General features: G+C 36.6%; 1 protein-coding gene and 1 long non-coding RNA gene across 3 annotated transcripts in view; one reads left to right on the forward strand and one right to left on the reverse strand.

The window, feature by feature from the left end:
* Positions 1–21,205, forward strand: part of LOC122233561 — a 47,739-nt gene that overhangs the window by 19,893 nt on the left and 6,641 nt on the right. The window contains exons 2-3 of one of the 2 annotated variants that reach the window (XR_006211166.1): positions 7,677–7,770; positions 18,973–19,056. This is a non-coding gene — a long non-coding RNA (uncharacterized LOC122233561). The remainder of the gene's footprint in view (positions 1–7,676; positions 7,771–18,972; positions 19,057–21,205) is intronic. The other variant, XR_006211169.1, reaches the window with a different exon arrangement.
* The window catches only part of HEPACAM2 (HEPACAM family member 2), a 42,308-nt gene continuing 40,067 nt past the window's right edge, over positions 18,965–21,205 (reverse strand). Inside the window, exon 10 of the mRNA XM_015535105.2 lies at positions 18,965–18,999. Coding sequence (XP_015390591.1) covers positions 18,996–18,999 — 4 coding nt within the window. The 3' untranslated portion in view covers positions 18,965–18,995. The remainder of the gene's footprint in view (positions 19,000–21,205) is intronic.

The following is a 21,205-nucleotide window of genomic DNA, read 5'->3' on the forward strand; positions in this document are numbered from 1 at the left end:
TCATATAAAGGGTAAGTATCCAAAATCTATAAAGAACTTACCAAACTCAACATCCAAAAAATAAATAATCCAGTGAAGAAGTGGGCAGAAGACATGAATAGACACTTCTCCAAGGAAGACATCCAGGTGGCTAACAAACACATGAAAAAATGCTCACCATCACTCATCATCAGGGAAATTCAAATTAAATCACAGTGAGATATCACCTCACACCAGTCAGAATAGCTAAAATTAACAACTCAGGCAACAATAGATGTCAGCGAGGATGCCGAGAAAGAGGATCTCTTTTGCATTGCTGGTGGGAATGCAAGCTGGTGCAGCCACTCAGTATAGAGGTTCCTCAAAAAATAAAAAATAGAACAACCCTACGACCCAGCTATTACACTACTAGGTATTTATCCAAGGGGTATAGGTATGCTGTTTCAAAGGGGCACATGCCCCCCAATGTTTACAGCAGCATTGTTGACAATAGCCAAAATATGTAAAGAACCCAAATTTCCATAGACAGGTGAATGGATAAAGAAGATGTGGAGTGTATACACACACACACACACACACACACACACACACACACACACACACACTGGAGTATTACTCGGCAATCAAAAAGAATGAAATCTTGCCATTTGCAACTACATGGATGGAACTAGAGTGTATTATGCTAAGTGAAATTAGAGAAAAGACAAATATCATATGACTTCAGTCATATGAGGAATTTAAGATACAAAACAGATGAACATAATGGAAGGGAAGCAAAAATAATATAAAATCAAGAAGGGGGACAAAACAGACCCTTAAATATACAGAACAAACTGAGGGTTGCTGGAGGGGTTGTAGGTGAGGGGATGGGCTAAATGTGTAAGGGGCATTAAGGAAGACACTTGTTGGGATGAGCACTGGGTGTTATACATAGGGGATGAATCACTGGAATCTACTCCTGAAATCATTATTGCACTATATGGTAACTAACTTGGATGTAAATTAAAAAAAAAAAATTAATTAAATAAATAAATAAATAAAAACATAACCTTGAAACATATGAAGCAAAAACTAAATTACGTGACGAAATTGACAAAACACAATCTAGTTGAATTAAAAACCTAAATATGAAATGAAAGGATTTCAGAAAAAATATATGCATATTTATTTATTTTCTTTTTATTTTTAGAGAGAGAGCACATGAGTAGAGGCCAGGGACAGAGGGAGAGGAAGAGAGAATCTCAAGCAGGCTCCGTGCTCAGCATGTAGCCCGACATGGGGCTCAATCCTGGGATTGACCTGGGATCATGACCTGAGCCAAAACCAAAAGTCAGATGCTCAACTGACTGAGCCACCCAGACACCCCCAGAAAAATATTTAAAACCTGAGACTTGAAAAAGGATTTTTGCCATAAGGCACAAACCATAAAGGAAAATATTACATTTTTTAACATTAAAAAATTCTTTTGTAACAAGATACAACCGAATTCAAGGGTTTCACCTCTTGGGGTGCATCAAGTTGAATACAACCCATGGAAATATTGAAAGCAAAGAAATTTTTTTAGTTCTTCTTACAAGTAAGGAGACAGGGAGATAGCTCTGAAAGCACTGTCTCCCATGGGGTTAGTATCAGAAACTTTTATTCAATGGAAAATTAGTATTAGGAGGTGGGTGTAGGGAGTATTAGTATTAGGAGGTGGGTGTAGGGAGTTTACATAAGCACTTTGGTTTAATTGTGTATGTCAACATGCTAGTGCATACATCATGTGTTCAAAAAATGGCAGCGAATTCTGCCCACAGGAGCTCTTAGGATTATAATAAGCTAAAGGTAACTTCAGGACAACTCAGGGAGACTTCTGCACAGGTCCTCAGCTCCAGTTCAGCTCAAAGTGGCTTGTGTAAGGGGCTGTCAGGCAAGACACATCTAGCAAGGAGTGATTAGGTGAAACACCTAGTTGAGGTCTCCTTGGCTGGAATTGTTGGTTCTGCAAAACAAAACACATTTGTCCCTTCATCTTTCTCCCTTCTGTTTATAGCTTTCAGTCCTCTTATTTGCGTAACATCCCACTGCATCCTAACTAACAAAGATATTTTATAAGAGAGAAAACACAAGTCACATAATCAAGATAGGATTATAAAATCAACAAAGGATTAATATCCAGTATGCAAAGAGCTTCTACAAATCAATAAAAATGACAACTTATTAGAAAAAATGGACACAAGATGTAAAGAATTAATTTATAGAGGAGAGAATCTGAATGGACAGTAAACATAAGAAAAGATTTCATCTTCAGTAGTAATCAGGGAAATATATATCAAACCTATATAATAAGGTACTATTTTACATCCATCATTTTGGAAAAATATAGAGTTGGTGCAACAAAATGCTCATAAATTCCTGGTGGGAATACAAGTTGTTAAGGAGAGAAATTAGTCAGCATTAGAGAAGCTAAAGATTTCCATGACCCTAACCTGGATTTCCAGTTTCTAGGTTTATACCATGAAGAATCTCTCACATAAGTTCATGAAATAAGTGAATGAGAATATTTGTTGTTCTAGCAAAGAACAAAAAAAATTCAAATGTCCAACAGTCAGAGGAAAGATAAATACATTGTGAGATATTCATAAAATTTAATATTACACAACAATTAAGATGGATGAATTAGGCCTACATGCATCAACATGAATTAATCTACAAAATTCATTAATGCATGATAAAAGTGAGTTGGAAGGTATTTACAATATGGCCCCATTCATTTAAAATTTAAAAACTTGAAAATAATACTGTAAAAGGCTTATGATTACTGTTAAATAACAAAAATTCAACTGAGTAAATTTTAAAGGTCTAATTGGCTTTATTAGTAGATTCATGAATCAGGCAGCATTCCATCTAGCAAGTAAAAGGTGAGGGGGGGGGGTCTTATCATGCAGATTACCTCATCTTCCTTTGGGGAATAAAGAGGTCCATGCAGCAAAATCATTAGCACCCATTGGAAAATTTCTGACTGACTGGTTAAGACTAGATTTTGAGGGGAGCTTGAAACTAAAATCAGATTATATATTAAGCCCCAGTTTAGGGATTTGGCCTAAGAGACACTATTTTTGACCTGTGGTTTTCTTTTTAACATTATAAAGAATCTTAAATGAATGTAAAATATATTTTAGGCATTATATTGTGCTTAAATATTTCGGGGGTCACCTGGGTGTCTAAATCGGTTAAGCATCCAACTCTTGATTTCGGCTCAGGTCATGATTTCAGTTTGTGAGATCGAGCCCTGCATCAGGTTCTGTGCTGACAGCGAGGAGCCTGCTCGGGATTCTCTCCCTCACTCCCCCCCCCCCCCCCCCCCCCCCGCTGCAGCTCTTGCACTCTTTCTCTCTCTCTCTCAAAATAAATAAATAAACTTCAAAAGAAAGAAAGAATATCCACAATTACCTGAAAAATAATAATAATAATTCTGACTTCTGGTTTCAGCTTTGACATGTATAAGGCTCTGAAATAGTTGTTCCCAACCTTACAATAAGAGAAATGTTGAATGAAATAAAAATCAGTGACTTTTCTTGGACCCGTCAAAGAACTGAGGTCACAGGGAATATTGCAAACTAAAATCTGGACGCATAGGCAAACACGAAGAATCATAACTGAGATTTTCTTACCTGGAGCGGAAGCCAATGAAGCCATAAAATGGTGAGGACACCAAAATGGTAATTTTGATAAATTGCTGGAGGCTGAGTGTGGACTAACACAAGAAGAGAAACTATTAGTCCTAAGAGGGACCCACACTTTCATGGGCTTTACCTCCAGGTGAAGAGCCGAGAAAATTCTGCCTCCTAGCTCTGGCGGGGGGAGAAGAAAAGTAACCATTTTGAACTGCACCCAGATTATACTTCATAACAAAGTCCTACTCTTAGTGGAAAAGACTTTCCCAGAGTCTTACCCCATCTATGAGGAAGGGCCTTTACCCAAATCCAACTCACTTTTGCCTTTCTTTCTTAACTTAAGAAGTTAAGAAATAGTTGTGAAAGTTACAGCCAAGGAATGCAAGCCCACTAAAAGACAGATTTAATTATAGGATTATAGAATGCTTTCCCTCCCCCACACCTTAACACCACATCAACAGGGCTCCAGTATAATCATAGTGGATTATAGCTAAAAGAACTCCAAAATACAGACATTATTTAAGGAGGATGTGAAACCAAGGACACTAGAGGAATTTAAAGCCTTTGAAACCTATAGCTCATGCATTTTCCAGGGCCCAGAGTTTTAATTTGTTGGGCTAGTGAAACAAATTACAACAAACTGGGTGGCTTATAAACAACAGAAATTTATTATCTCACAGTTGTGGAGGTTAGATGTCTAAGATGGAGGCACTGGCAGGCTTGGTTTCTTATGAGGCCTGCGAGGGAGAATCTGTGCCATGCTTCTTGCCTAACTTCTGGTGGCCTCAGGCATCCCTTGGCTTGTACATGGTGTTCTTGTGTCTTCACATGGTCTTCCCTGTATGTGTCTCTGTTTCCTCACAGGTCACCAATCATATTGGATTAGAGGCCCACCCTACTCCAGTATGACCTCATCTTAACACATTATATCTGCAATGACCTTATTTACAAAAGGTCACATTCCTAGGTACTAGGGATTATGACTTAAACATATGAATTTTGGGGGTATGCAATTCAACCCATTACACAGACTAACAAAACAATAAAAAAAGAAAACATAAATTGATGATATCAGAAATGAAAGAAAGTTCATCACACTGTTAACTAACTGGGATTAAAATAAAAACTTAAAATGAAAGAAAGAAAGAAAAGAAAACAAAGGAAAGAAAGTAAGTAAGAAAGAACAGTGAACAACAACAATAAAAAAGAGAGAGGTCATCACTACTTATCCCACCGACATTACAAAGTTAATAGAAGAATACCACAAACAACTCTTTTGTTACAAATTTGGGATCTTTGATGAAATGGACCTATTTCTTACAAGACACAAACTGTCAAAATTCACACAAGGAGAAATAGATAATCTGAACAGGCCTATATTTTTTAAGGCATCAAATCAATAATTAACGATCTTCCAAAAAAGAAAGCACTAGACCTAGATAGTTTTATTGGTGATTTCTACCAGACATTTAAAAAGAAACAAATACTGGTGGCATGCAATCTTTTCCAGAAACTAGAGGCTGAGGTAACACATCCTAACTCATTTTACAAGGCTAGAATTGCTCTAATGCCAAAACCTGACAAAGACATCATTAGAAAGAAAAGCTATAAACCGCTATCTTTCATGAACATGCATGCAAAAATCCTCAACAAGGTATTTGCAAATCAAATCCACCAGTGTTTAAAAAGAATTATACATCTGAACCAAGTGGGATTATTCCAGGTATGAAAGTATGGAAGGCTGTTTTGACATTTGAAAATTAATTAATGTGACCTCATCAATGAGCTAAAGGAGAAAAATCATACAATCGTATCAATTGATACAGCAAAAGCATTTGACAAAATCCAACACCCATTCATAATAAAAATTCTCAGCAAACTAGGGATAGAGGAGAAATTTCTCTGCTTGAGGAAGACATCTACAAAAACCTACAACTAAAATCATACTTTGCTGTGAGAAGCTAGATGCTTTTCCCCTGAGATCAAGACAGAAATGTCCTCCTCTTTCACCACTCCTACCCAACATTATACTAGAAGCCCTAAAAAGTGCATGTAGACATACATACATACATACAACTAATATGTCTATTGCAGTAATGCAGACAAGAAATAATGGTGATCTGGATCTATATGGTGGTAGAGTTGGAGAGAAGATAGGTTTAAGAGGTAGGAAATAGAAGCGACAGGGCTTGAACGTAGATTACATATGCATGGTGAAGGAGGTGGAAGCATCAAGGGTGACTTTTAGGATTTGGTTTGCATAACTAGATTGGTGGTGGAGCCATTTATGGAACTTGAAGAAGAAATTTATAAGGAAAAATCGTAATTAGATTTTGGCCAAATAGATACTAAGATACCTTGGAGACCTCTAAGAAGTGAAAAAAAATGTATGTATTTTTTATATGTGTTCCTGGAGCTCAGAGGGGAACACTGGACTAGAAATTAGCACTTGTGACTCATTTGTGTATCAATGGTAATCAACCATAGCGAAGAAGAAATTGCCTAGAAGAGATATAGAGTGGAAAGAGGGCCAAAGACTGAGCCATGATATTTAGTGACCAATAGGAAGAGGAGAAACAGCAAAGGAGATAGAGGAGTGGCTAGAAAAGAGGGGAAAATTGAGAATAGTGAGTATTTCAACACATAGGTCAGGAGTGTTGACTATGCTGAGATACTGCAATGAATACTGAAAAAAGCCATAAATTTAGCAATATTGAGGCCATTAGTGGCTTAACAGTGTTTTAATGGAGTAATGGGGCATATACCAAACTGGAGTTATTTTAGGATTGAGCAGAAGTTGCAAACGTTGTGATAACTTATATAGAAAATTAAGAGCACTGTGAAGTGAGAGAGAGAAGACTATATTTTGCTAGAAGTCGGAATATGGAGGACATGAGTTTGAGTAAGGAATTATTATTATTTAATGTTTATTATTTTAAATAACAGACATCTGAGTATATTTTAAAGCTGGTGGAAAACATTTAATTGAAAGGTTGGCTATACTGATGAGAAGAAAAGGGATAATGGATAGTGTAAAGTTCTTCAGTAGGAGAGGGGGAAGAACTCCAAGCAGAGGTGGAGAGATTAGGTCCCTCTATGATAATTGGAGAGATGCAGACCAGGACAGATACACAAAGGAGGTACGCGTGCTTCATTTTAGAAAGATGGAGAAGTTTCCATCTGATGACTTTGTTTTCTCTGCAAAATATGGACTTTATCACATGTATCTTTACTGATGGGTATGAAAAATAAAAATAATTTCTTCCAGCCTATTTATAAATTTGATTTTTTAGGTACATAGTTGTTTAGTTTTGTCAGTTATGGATTATATTATTTTTGGTATGCTATTTCACACTCTTTAGGTTTTTAACACTTTATAAAAGACCTAAAATCTTTCTTTTTTTAAAAAAAAGTTTATTTATTTTGAGAGAGGGAGAGAGAGTGAGTGGGAGAGGGGCAGAGAGAGAGGGAGAGAGAGAGAATCCCAAGCAGGCTCCGCACTGTCAGCACAGAGCCTGATGTGGGGCTCAAACTCACAAATGACAAAATGGTGACCTGAGCAGAAACCAAGAGCCAAACACTTAACCGACTGAGCCACCCAGGTGCCCCAAGACCTAAACTTTCTATAAGGAAAAAAATTATAGAAATTACAACTAAAGGTGATTTTCTTTTCTTTTTTTTAAATATTTTTAAATGGCTACATCATGTTCCATCTTATTTATGTATTACAATCATTTGAACATTAGTTTCTTTTAAATAATATCATAATATATGTTCTCATACATGTGTCTTTGCCTCTTATCATTTCCTAAACATGAAATTACTGGGCTGAAGAGTCTAAACATTTTAAAATCTCATAATGCATATTGTCAAATTGCCCTCCAGAAAGATATTCAGTTTATTTATTCAAACCCAAAAGGCAAAATGTAATTGAGTGATAAGTATGCTAATTTAAAACCAGGATAGTGTTTACAGATTCTAGAATTTATTTTTAATGATGCTAGTTTTAAACGAACACTTTCTAATTTGGAACCATAGGTGGCACTAAAGCATAAAGGAAAGGAACCACTCCCAGACTCCTAGGTTGGCAGGGATTGTGAATGGACATTTCAGCCACCCTCTTTTGTGGCAGGTAAGCTACATTTCTAGAAAAATAACAGTCTCTGTTTTTAACATTATCTAAAAACCCCATTCTAAACTTATACTTTTAGTCCTAATTGACGTACATGAGACTCTGTAACAATATAAGCCTATTTGCATTTTTCTTGTGCTCTAGGCTGTGGGATACACTATTTGCAAGCTATTTCTTAAAATACCAACTGTCTTATGCAAAACTTTTCATTCTTCTGCTTCTATAGCTTTTGTGTGTCTTTTTTTTCCCAAGAAGAAAACATAGGTCATGGGTCAGAAAGTCAAAGAAAGATCATGTGAGCATGATCTGGTCATAAAGATTAGCACTATACCACTCTGAATGTGAGTTCATGTGACATATTTAATTTGCTAAATTGTATAGTAACCTAGTTTTGCGGTATGGAAATTGTGTTTTAAGCAAAACATATAAATGCCAAATTGACATGTCCTGGCAGAAATGGTTTTGCATGTTCCCACTGTCCACTGCGTACACAGAGGCAGTGGGAATTGGTCACCTATTCTTGGCATCCATGTGAATTCTTACCTAACACTTCTAGACTTCAATAGGTCAGTGACTGAGAAGCAAACAAGCTTGAAGAGCACCTGCTTTTCTTAGAAGACCAAAGGGCTCCTACTGATACAGACAGAACATACATCAAATAGCGCTTGCCCTGACTTAGTTTGAAATGAAAATCTGATAGTTGGCTTTCCCTCTGTAACTTCCTTCAGCAATGACAGTAGAAAATGGTTTTATCACCCCACTTTATGGTGGGAAGATAGGAAGGGAAGAAAAGCAATAGGAGGCATTTGTGTTTGTGCCTTTCCAAAAGTATGTCACGAAATGCTAATCCTTACTACCTTGCCACTTGTGATGAAAATGCACTAGATGCAGAGGACATGGGAATCGAGTCTACCCATTGAAACTACTTTACACTAGTTTAAACAAGTACCCACTGCTTCAGAGATCTTTCAGAGTCACATTACACACACACACACACACACACACACACACACACACACACACACACACGCATACACACACACATCCTTCAGCTGGGCCTTCTTGTTTCTATATAAATAAAGATCTCGCTGACAACCTTCTGGGACCAGCTTGGTATCAGAAATATGAGTTAAAATTCTGGGTACCCAATTCCAGAACTTTCAAGAACACTGCCTTATCTTTTTCTCTCTGCAGATAAAGTAGTTTACATACAGGTCGGCTTCATACAATGGAAATATTGACTGAATATGTACAAATACGTATATAGATGTTTACATATAGAAATACATGTATTTGTACGTATATATGTGTATATATTATGTACATAGCAAGAGAGACATACTCCTTTTGATTATAGTTTGTTGATTCTGCTCAAAAAATTCTCTACTTTTTCTAGTTACCGTCTGAAAAGTGAAAACCACCTGAGCACTAAACAAATTAAACAGTTGATTAAACAGTTCCATGACTGTTTAATTCCAGAGAGCTTAGAGGCTTTAGCTGGGGACATTGTAAATAAACACATGGCTTCATGAAGCCTCTCATAGAATGTCACAAAAAAAGTCTTTGCTGGATTGGCTGGGAGAGAGCTGAGAGAGAGACACAGACATTTATTCATCACTTAATGACTTTGAATGGGTGACCTAACTTCTCTGAAACTCAGTTTGTTCATCTATAAAGTAGGGATAATACTTTATAAAGTTATTCTTATGATTAAGGAAGAATATACATATACACACATATATGTATATATGTACATATACATACACATATACAGGTGTATATATTTGAAGACTATATATATTTAAAATATATATATTTGCCCTTTTAAAATTGAAGTATAGTTGACACGCAAAGTTATATTAGCTTCTTTCAGGTCTACAACTTAGTGATTTGACAACTCTGTAGATTATGTTATGTTCAGCGCAAGTGTAGCTACCATCTGTTACCATACAATGCCACTGCAGTATCACCAACTACATTCCTTATGCTGTGCCTTTATTCTTGTCACTTATTCTTTCCATAACTGAATACCTACACCTCCTATTCCCCTTCACTTCTTTTTGCTCATCCCCCCCAAAGTTTCTGCTTTATTTGTTCATTTGTGTTGGTTTTTAGATTCCACATATAAGCGAAATCATATGGTATCTGTCTTTCTTTCTTTGAGTTATTTCACTTAGCATAATGCCCTCTAGATCCATCTATTTTATTGCAAATGGCAAGATCTTGTTCTTTTTTTATGCCTGAGTAATATTCCATCACACACACACACACACCCACACACACATCCCACATCTTCTTTATCCACTCATCTATGGATGGACACTTGGGCTGCTTCCAATCTTTGCTATTGTAAATATAATGCTGGAATAAACATTGGGGTACATGTATCTTTTTGAATTAGTGTTTTAGTTTTCTTTGGGCACATACCCAGGAGTGGAATTATTGGATTGTATCGTATTTCTATTTTTATTTTTGAGGAATATCCTACTGATTTCCACAGTGCTTGCATAAATTTACATTCCTACCAAAGTGTACAAGGGTTCCTTTTACTCTACATCTTCTCCAACATTTGTTATTTCTTGTCTTTCTGACATTCTGACAGGTGTAAGATGATGTCTTGTGGTTTTGATTTGAATTTGGGGGGAGAATATATTTTAAGTACCTAGCAGAAATGGGCATCTATTGCAACAATAAATTAATTAAATATATCTATGAAAGCCCTCTTCTTCAATTAGTCTTGTGGGTTCCAGTTTAATGTGTTTTAATTCAACTTCAATTCAATTCAGTTCAATGACATAAACTTTTAGCCATAAGAAGCAAGACCCCAGTTATTTTATATCTTTGACTAACCCTTCTGACTAACCTTGCAGTTGCCATGATAGACAATACCCCATCCTTTCTTGGTGACAGAGGCTTCTTTACTCCAGGTTTCACTCTTCCTCCTCCTTCTATAGTCCAGTAGGAGAAATGGCCAGGACATTTAAGCCAAATACCTATACATTCTGATGAAGAAAAAAAATTCTGGGTTTCAGCAATAAAATTTTGTTTTAAATATCTTGATATTTATCTCTGAATCTTGATGTCCTTCTGTCTTGGCCACGGTTCCTCTCACGTGGCCAGAACCACATGGTTAGTTCAGAATCCTCCATTCAGGAAGTCCTGGGCCATGCCCAGAGCCACCAGCTGATACGAATGTTCCCTGTTCACATTCTCTGATTTCTACTTCCAGGATCCAGTTTGGGAGCGGGAAGAAAGAAATTAAAGACAGGAATTAAAACAAAGAGAAATGAAATTGAGGGGGGGAGGGAAGGAAGGAAAATCAGAGGAAAGGCACCAGAAAAATGGAGAAAAAGAAAAGAAAGTAATTGAAAAGGACAGAACAATGTTGAACAAATGGAATTTCAGTCAAATAAATGATTTATAATGTTAGGCTCTCCTTATATAAATTTTTTTCTTTTATGTTATTATTTAAACATATATAGCAAGCAGTGTAAATTTATGTAAAGTAAAAGACAAAAAATATTAAGCCTCTCCACCCACTACTCCTTTCTTCTTTCCAGTAGTTGCTACCATTGATAATTTAGTATGTTTTCTACTGAATATTTTCTTTGCATAAAGAAATAATGTTTCTATTCACATAAAGAATCATACCATAAAAACTGACCTGTGATGTACTGCTTTTCAGCTAATAATATGTATAGAACTTTCCCCCATGTATTACATATAGATTTATATCTTTGCTTTTTAAGAGTCACAGAGTGACCTAATTCTATTTGACCAGTATTTACCTGGTCACCCATTGATAAGTGTTTAGGCTGGCTTCTTGTTCTCTTCCTTTAAACAGATAATTTAAAAAAGAAAAAAAAATCCAAAAATGTTCTAGAAAATGTTTGAATATCTTACTGACATAAAAAGTTTTTGGCAATGCTATAGTATGTATAATTACTAATCAGTGCTTACACTACATAGTGCTGCATAAAAATGATAAGGGTACATGTGAGGTGACATGCTGAGTTCTTAAATGAGAAAACAAACCTTTTATGTCTACTTCCTTGTTCAGTTATTTAAGCAAAGGCAGCAGCTTGGTTAAGATTTCGATCTGACATTATCTGTCTGCTAAGAAGAAAGAGATATTTTTAGTAAGTTAATAAAATCATAGGCTATGGAATTTTAAAAAATTAAAGAGCTTGTTTGGTCATGTCCTCTCATATACAGATTAAACAATGGTGGCTGGGCACAAGAAAACAGTGTTTGGTTTTGCATGGACATGTACACTCACATTTTGCTAATATCAATTCTAGGTTTGTAACCTAGTAACTAAATATTATTTCATTTATTTAAAATTATTTCACCCATTGTCTTGTATGGGTAAGTGAACATGACCAGGGCTCCTACAGAGTTTTGTGAGTAGCACCATGAGCCTGTGTAAGAGTCTTGGGCATTATCAAGGCAGCTGCCCAGCAAGGGTGATATTGGCACTGATAATCTTGAAGAGTAAACAAGAATTTTCCAGAAGACAAAGAGACAGATCATGGAGGTTTTTCCATGTATAGTATGATATTTTTATTGTTCAAATTGGGACTTTTTGAGAGTAGATGGCTTAAAACAAATGCAATTTTAAGTATGTATGTTGGAAAAGTGGGGAGGTGATGAACAATTTCCTTCATGATATGGGAAACAAAATCAAGGATGGATATGGAATCAAGCAAATGTCTTTGTCTATCAACATCCAATTATGACTATAGACAGGTTAGTCTCTACTACTGAGGGTTTTATTTTTTTTTAATTTTTTAATGTTTATTTATTTTTGAGAGACAGAGAGAGACAGAACATGAATGGGGGAGGAGCCAAGAGAGAGGGAGACACAGTATCAGAAGCAGGCTCCAGGCTCTGAGCTGTTAGCACAGAGCCCAACGCATGGCTCGAACTCATGAACCATAAGATCATAACCTGAGCCGAAGTCAGATGCTTAACCAAGTGAGCTACCCAGGCGTTTACTACTGAGGGCTTTAAACTAAGAATCAGAACTTGCAGTTGGTAAATTTTTTAATATGAAAAATCATAAAGTTAAAAAAGTGAATTTAATTAAAAAATATATTAAGTTATATGTTAATTAGACTAATGAAATTTCTCTAAAATAGAATTGTCTGAGACTATGTGGTTTTAGATGGTGGTCATTGTAAACAGGAACCTCCTTCACCAGAGACAAAAATATATAGGACCACCCTCTTTCTTAGATATTTATGGATACTCAAGGATAAAATTCATGTTTAATTTCTCTCTCTTTTTAAAGTATGCCCAGAGTATCATTAAAATCTCTTTCCAAGTTCTCTTGCTTCTTAACCTTCCTTCGCTTCTCTTTAATCTCCTGAAGTTGGTATTTCCAAGGGTGTTTCCATCTGTTTGCTCTTGATCTCATCCTCTTGCATTCATTTCCACTTGTTCCTCATTTCCCTAACAACTTCAATTCTATTCGGATGTCCACTGTTCTCACACCCAGGCATGTGCCTCTGGGAGTATTGACTTCATCTTCATGTCCAGGGGAGTAAATTCTGAGTACTGTATCAATCAAGATAATCTCATACCTCTTGACAGTAGTCCCTTTAGGAAAGGACATGTGGTATAGCCAAGGAAACACTACTGGAATTCTGGTGGAGACTGCTGGGAAAGGTTTCTTTATACTAAAAAAACAAAGCGAAACAAACAAACAAACAAAACCTAGGAAAAGGTGGCTTTTTCCATGTTCTGGAGTTTGTGGTGTCTGGATGTAATTTCTGCAATTGCTGCAGCCATCTGTAACCATGAGAGCAGAGTGGAGAAATAGAGGAGAACTTGGGTTCTTGATGATGAGAAGGAAATCTGGGAAGAGCAGATAAAAAAGGGGGCCAGCCAGATGTCTGAGACTGGATACTCCCCTTGCATACTTTTGGCTTCTGGAATCTTGCTTGCCTCCTTTGTCCACCAACTGCCCGCGTAGCACAACCGATAGGTTCCCCCCATTTTATTTCTCTTTGAGTCCCTTTAATCCCACCCATAAAAGGAGGCCAGCACCAGGTCAGCCTTTGGAGGTGACTCTGCTGGGCCAGCACTGGTCCGAAATAAACAGTCTTTTCTGATTCCCCGAGTGCGTGTGGCTTGTCTCCTCCTGGGCACTAACTGTTTGCTGTAACAATGATACTCTTGAGTCGTTAAATTAACCATTCCTGGAATCTACTTTGCATCTCAACTTCCTGTCATTTGAGATAATAAATTATTCTAAGTCAGTTTTAGTCAGAGTTTTCTGTTATTCACTGCCAAAGGCATTGTAAAATTCAAATTTATTTCTTAAATCTAGACCTCTTCTCAAAGTTCTCATCCTGGATATGCAACTGTTTATCAGACATTTCTATTTGGAAACCTTAACTAGTCCTGACAAGTGACCTGTGGGTCATACACTAGTTATTTTATAAGTAATAAGGATAAAATTTTGTAGATACAGTCGTACTCTCACAACTTGTCTTCCTGAAGAACAAAACAGTTTAAGGTCTCAGTGAACTGTAGGAAAAATAACTCCCAAAGTTATCAAGTGCCCCTGAGAATCAGTCTCAGAGAAACTTGGTTATTGGAAACATAGTAATTTATTTGCTTTCTATGAATGTGGTCTTCATTAAATATGCAGAGGGCAGGTAATCTAATTCAGTACAACTCAAAAAACATTTATTGTCTGTGTTCTAAAGCACATATGTCAGGATGGATGCCATATGGGACACTCAGAAGAATATGTGATCCTGAGAGTCTCTGAAGTGTCAACCTCCTGGGACAACTGCTTTATGTAGAATTTAAGGAGCTGACAGCTCCAAAGCTTCAGAAATCTTGTCATTAACCTAAAGTGGAATTTTGCTGTAGGGAGGAAGCAATCTGCCAGTTTATGTCCTATTGTATGGCAAGCAGTTGAGTTGTCATCTTCCCTAGGAGTATATTCAAGTGAGAAAGTTCTGACCCGAAAATGAAATAAACTGTTTGCTGGAGAGCCAATAGTATTTGAAACTAATGAAGTTCCTAAAGTAGGACTGACAGAAGAAAAGTTGGCATGCCCTCTACTCCAGCATGCTCTGTCCAGAGAAATAATGTGGTACGTTGCAATTGACCCTGGACTTTGGAGCCAGAAGTGCGGTGTAGGGATCAGCTCTGCCACTCACTGGTTTGGTGATTTTCACAGTCTTTTAACTTCCTGAGTCTCTGTTCTTCATCTGTAAAATGGGCATGCTTATGATAGCCCACAAAGTTGATCTTGTGAAGATCAAGGTCAGTAATGGGTATGAAAGTGTTTATAAACCTCAAGGTTAACATGGTAATGCCAATAAACATTGTATCTCAGAGATGAGAAGGACAGAAAGTAACAGTGTTAAATCCAAGTGCTATGTCTGATTTCCACGTCTGCTTGCGAGAAAGAAAGCTTTGCTTTTTTTACAGCTTCATGAAACTAAAATATATACATTCATGTATATTTGAACATGAGCTTTAGAGGAACATATAAGAATCACATAGGAATTCACAGGCATACACAGTAATATAGAAACAGAAAATAAAAACTTCCTAAAAACAAATTAAATCTTTAATAATATATATAGTAAAATACTACCCATATGCCATGTACTGTGTTATCACTCAATTTTATTATTTTAACAAAACCTCATAAGGTGCTATGATCTTGTAAAACTGATCACATGGACTATCTTTGAGTGTACGTGTGCAGTTTGTTTTAACTGAAATTGTCTTATTAACATGGAAACACAGAAATGGTCAGAAAAACAAGGGAAACTATGTCTTATTCATAAGTATTTTATTTTTCTTTGTTTAAAATTCTATCTGTAGGATATACTCTTTAATGAATACCAGGAATATAATTCTATTCCAAGTGAGAAGCAGTAATGTAAAGGTCAACATTTTAACAAGAGCTCAGCTAAGATTATGTTTAGTAATAAGGAAAGAACTTCAGGCTGGTTTTTAAAGATTAATTTGTTAATTAGGTAAACACCTGGGTTTGGTTCATCACTTCCCTTGGAAACTTGATTAATTTATGAGATTTTCATTCCCATTTACTAACAAAAGCAGTGAGTCATCCAGTGTCACACACCAATGACAGCAAAAGTTAATTGGATTCTAGATCCTTGTGCATTTCTCCCTTCAGCAATTCCTTGTTGCTTTGAGTGGAACCATGCTCTCAGAGAGTCTGTGTGTTTGTGCAGGGGAGAGAGCAATACAGAAATGAGAGGCATTACAAGTGGTTGGAAAGTGAGTTGGAAAAAACAAAAATATGTGTTTGTGTCCCCTTTGGTTTGTGGTAAGATACTCTGGAGGGATACACAAAGGTAACCAAACCAAAAACACAAATCAAAAAAAGGAATGCAAACACCTGCCTTGGTGCATATGCTCTTTATAGGACTTTGGTGTGAATCATGTGAGTGTGTGATTAACTATTGTAGAAAAGGCTGTATAAGATGGTCTGTGGTTTAAAGTGTTCCAGGGCTGGGTCTTGGGAGGGGAACACAGAGGTACAGCTGCAGCTCACTGTAGTCAGTCTGGTCTCCAAGAAAGAGATGCTTGGGCATGTGGGGGTGGGGTGGGGGAAGGGGATTCGAGATGGAGAAAGGAGGGGAGAGGCAGATGGACCTGTGAGGAGTGGTGGCTGGGAAAGCTACTGTCTCCCAGCCCTGCGATGGGGCTGCAACCTTTCTTTGGCTCTGACAGTTACATCTTGCATTCAGTTTAGAAGTACCTCCTTAGACATCTACCTGTATATGCCGTGTGATCTTGGTGGTATATAAAACAATACTAAGAGATGAAGGGGAATTCATCATGCTGGTTATTAACACCATTTCTGCTTTCAGCTTGCCTTTGTAAACTCACATTGTTCCTTCATCCTGTTTTCTGTATCAACTTTATTTTTTTGGAATATTTTCTTGTTACATCATGCATTTATATGAGCTGAATCATATAAACCATAAATCCTTCCCAGAACTGGAAGGTGTATAAATGAATACATGCATAACTAATCTAGGAAAATGTTAATAGGCTATTTCTGAGAGAGAATACAAGTGATTTTGTATTATTTTTCTAGACTTATTGAGATATAATTGACATATAACATGGTATATGTTTAAGGTGTGATGATTTGGTACATGCACATGTTGTGAAATAATTTACCACAATAAGGTTAGTTAACACAACCATCACCTCACATGACTGCAATTTTTTTTTTGCTGTTCTTGTGAGAACATTTAAGATCTACTCTCTATGGGTGATTTTAGGTATCTTATGGTTAGCCTTCTGCATTTCCAAGTATGTATGTACATATATGTATATTTACAATGGGCATTACTTCTTTTTCTAATTAGATAAAAACAGTTTTTGCCAAATGCAAAAGAAAATATTTGTGGTGGGACTGGTGGACTTTTCCAGCAGAAAAAATGCATAAGGTGGCAGAGAAAGAAGACCAGAAAGGGGCTGTGGGCTGTCTTAATTTTCCTTTTACCATCCGCTTCTGTGAAAACCCGGAAAGTACAGTGTAAAAATAGTGGTTCAGTTGAAACACTTTGAAAAAGAAGTGTATAAATAATAGTGTACAATAATAATAGTTTCAAGTCAGTAAATACAGGCGTATATCTTCTTTTTTAATAGTTACAGTGTGAACCACTGCATGGATCTCATGTCATTTAAAAACCCCCGATTGTTGAATATTTGGGTTGTTGCTACCTTTATTTGGCCAAAAGGAAATCTTAAAGTGTGGCACTGCCAGGTCAGAGTGTTTGTAGCCAATGTCATTACACACAAATATCCATCTTTCGTCTTCCAGATCCACCACACTCAGATGACCTTACTGTCCCCACTCCCTGGGCCTCTTGCATCCTGCCCAGCTCCCTTGTGCTACTTTGTGTACTTACTTCTCTCTAGGCCTCAGACCACCTTCCCTTCACAGTTTCTGCAACCTGATGCTTGGTCATCTGGTAGTTTTATATGGTATCATTTATCTAGCAGTCTTGCCTCATGACGATTGGTATCTGAATCAGTTATTTCACTCGGAGGTTGTAAATTGGTGTTTTCTGATTCTACCACTTGGTCTCTAACTGATTTTTAAAAAATGCTTATTTATTGAGAGAGAGAGAGAGAGAGAGAGAGAGAGCACAAGCAGTGAAGGGGCAAAGAGAGAGGGAGAGAGACAATCCCAAGCAGGTTCTGTACCATCAGTGCAGAGTCCAATGTGGGGCTTGATCATGACCCGAGCCGAAATCAAGAGCCAGCCACTTAGCTGAATGAGCCACCCAGACACCCCTCTATCTGATTTTTTTAATACAGCAATATACAAGTAGGGAGATCTTTCCCAGAATCAGCAATCAATAAAGTAAAAATTTCAAGCCTGAAAAAAAAAAAAGCAATGAAAGAGCAAGATTCTTATTTTAGTAGCTCTCTACCATCTATACTTTATTGCACATTGAGAAACAAGGATAAAAAATCTAATTGTACAATCTGACTTTTATGTCAAAATTTTGCCCTACCAGACAAAGAATCAAGGCCACATAAAAGCAAAACCAGAATAATTTATTTGAATTCATCTTTCCTTGAACAAAAATAAAAATGTCATTTCCTTCAGTGTTTTATTTCTTTTCAAAAAAGCCATTGGTAATTGACAACCTAGGAGAAGGCAAGTCTTGCTGTTGTGGTGGTCACCCTTATTCTGTGGTACAAATAGCAAGAAGGAAATTTGGGAATAATATTTTTTAAAATTAGTATAGTAGTTTGGCATGAATGAGAATTTAATAAAACAAAGCCTGCTGGAAATTTTACAAACATGAAGTTTCCACATTCGTCACTCAAATAGGATAGTCAATGTTGTTGAAAGTGGAAGTATAGATTAGAACTAATTGAGCTTTTTAGAGAAATTCGATATGAAAAGAGTGATTGGAAAGTCCCATCTTTTTCTTCCTCTCAGTCAGCATGATAAAGACTGTCCACTGAGAACTATTTTCCCACCATGTTCCTCTGTAGCACAATACATTGTGTGTATGCTGGGAAACCTTCAGTCCAGTTTTATAAATGACTATATTCTGCATTAAAAAGGAGTAATGAGTAAGAGGTATTGGGCTTGATTTCTTCACTGATTCCGGGTGAATATACATTTCCACTTTTTTTTCCTCAAAATGTTCCTTCATTATTTCACTCCAGTGCACAGCTTTACCCAAGAATGCTCACCTGGGAAAGAGATGTTACAAGATGCATAAAATATTCTACAGATTTCCAGTTCCCCAGGTAGAAGAACCTTAAACTCTTTTATTCCTTTCAATAGCTGCAAATAACGAGTGTTTTAAACTAGTTCAAGAAAATTACATTTATAAGCCAGTAAGTGTAAAGAGTAAGCAATCACTCAATTCTGTAGATAATTTCCTTTTGAAAGTAAAGGTTTAGTAAAAGGTTTACTTACTCAAATGACTCAACAGCCAAGTCATGGGTTTATAATTTTTTTTTAAATGTTTATTTATTTCCGAAGGGGAGAGAGACAGAGCGTGAGTGGAGGAGGGGCAGAGAGAGAGAGAGAGAGACAGAATCTGAAGCAGACTCCAGGCTCTGAGCTGTCAGCACAGAGCCCGACATGGGGCTCGAACTGACAAACTGCGAGATCATGACCTGAGTAGAAGTCGGACACTCAACTGACTGAGCCACCCAGGTGCCCCGCCAGTTATGGGTTTAAAACAAACTGTGCCTGGAGCATTCCATGAGGTCAACAGATAGCATTTAAATAAATGTACCCATCAGTTCAATAAACAAATAACAGCTGAGTACTAAAATACGAAAACAGGTCAACTTACCAATTTGTTAAACACCAGTCCAATTAGGTAACAGACACATGCAGTAATGAAAACAACACTGCTAGAATAATCTAAGAGCCAAAGAAAGAATTTTTTGGCTGTCTTTTCTATTACAGAAGCAACTGTCAAACAGAGGTAGAAAAAAGCAGTAAGTTATTTTTCTTTACCCAGAGTTGGCACCTTCACTTTGGGAATGGGGGAAATGAGAGAGATTCACTAACCACCTGTAATACTACATATTCATAAAATTGATCGTTAAGTTTAACTGGACTTAAAGAATAAAGTGATAGGCAGTCAGGAGAGAAAAATAGCCTCTGTATGTTTAGGGAATACTTGCTTTATTGAGGAATATTTATTCTACTAAGGACCATGAGTCTTTAGCTAAAATAAACAAACAAGAGTCCACTAAACTATGGAATCCTTAAAAGACTGAGCCTTACTTAACCTCTATCCTTAGCAGATAGTTAATAGTCTGGAAATGTTTATAGATTGGCTGTAAATAAAATAAGTGTATAACAGTTTCCGATGAAAGAAAAGAAAGCACTGTACTTGTTCATTGTTAAAATTTAGAATAGGTAAAATAAGTCGGTATTCAAGGAAAATGACACTTTAAAAAATGTTGGCTCCCCTTTAGTATGAGTTGGAAGAAAGGGAGAAGAAGGAAATTTTAAAAGAGATTTTAGAGAGAAGGGAGACAGTTTTCCAGAGAAAGAAGAAAAAAGAAGGAAAGATTCAGAGAGGCAGACATCCAAGGATGGAGGTAAAGGAAAAGAGAGTCTTTGGAAGACAAAGATGCACAAAGGGAAGCCAAGAAAGACTAGGAAGACAGGAAAGGAGGTGAAAAGAGGCCATGGAGATGGGGAGGGGGACAGGGGGTGTGAACTTGGGTTCTGGGGTTGCTGCCCCTTGAGGGAGCATGTCCTCAATAGCAGTTTCGAATAGTCCTTTATGTGCTAGAAAAAAAAGCATTTCTGCTTTATTTTCAACCTTCCAAGTTTATTTCTGAAATAAAGTTTTATATTCCCAAGAAACCCTAAAGATATTGCTCATGTCTGAAAGCAGTCTAGTTTCAGAGGGTGATTTTCTTTTTTAACTTAGAGATAGTGTTTTTTTCCCTCCACACACAAAACTAACCCAATCATTTTATTTTGTGTTCTGAAACTGTAGCTGCCATATTCTACAGTTTTATAAATAAATCAGCATTTATTTTATATTTGGGAGCTTTAAAAGATAAACCTCAAGTTTTCATTTGTATTGTTTGCCTTCTAATTGGAAAAAAACAGATAATGCAGAGTGAAAGACATATAGAAAAACACATGAATTTAAATAGGATAACATTTTTAATTGGATATAATCTCAAAATTGGGAAGCAGATATACTCTGAAAACTCCTTCTGTTCCTTATATGTAACAAAGAAAAATATCCCTTATTTTCTATTCCAGAAGTAAAGAGAGTCAGGTATCATTTTTGAGAGGTAGGGTTTTGTTTTGTTTTTTAACTGTCATGGAATAATATTCCGACTCTTGTGTTCTACTAGATTAATAATATAATTCTTTAAAACATTTTCTTTTCTTTTCAAACCATAAGTTCCT

This window comes from Panthera tigris, chromosome A2 (assembly GCF_018350195.1).
Source record: "Panthera tigris isolate Pti1 chromosome A2, P.tigris_Pti1_mat1.1, whole genome shotgun sequence".
Taxonomy (NCBI): domain Eukaryota; kingdom Metazoa; phylum Chordata; class Mammalia; order Carnivora; family Felidae; genus Panthera; species Panthera tigris.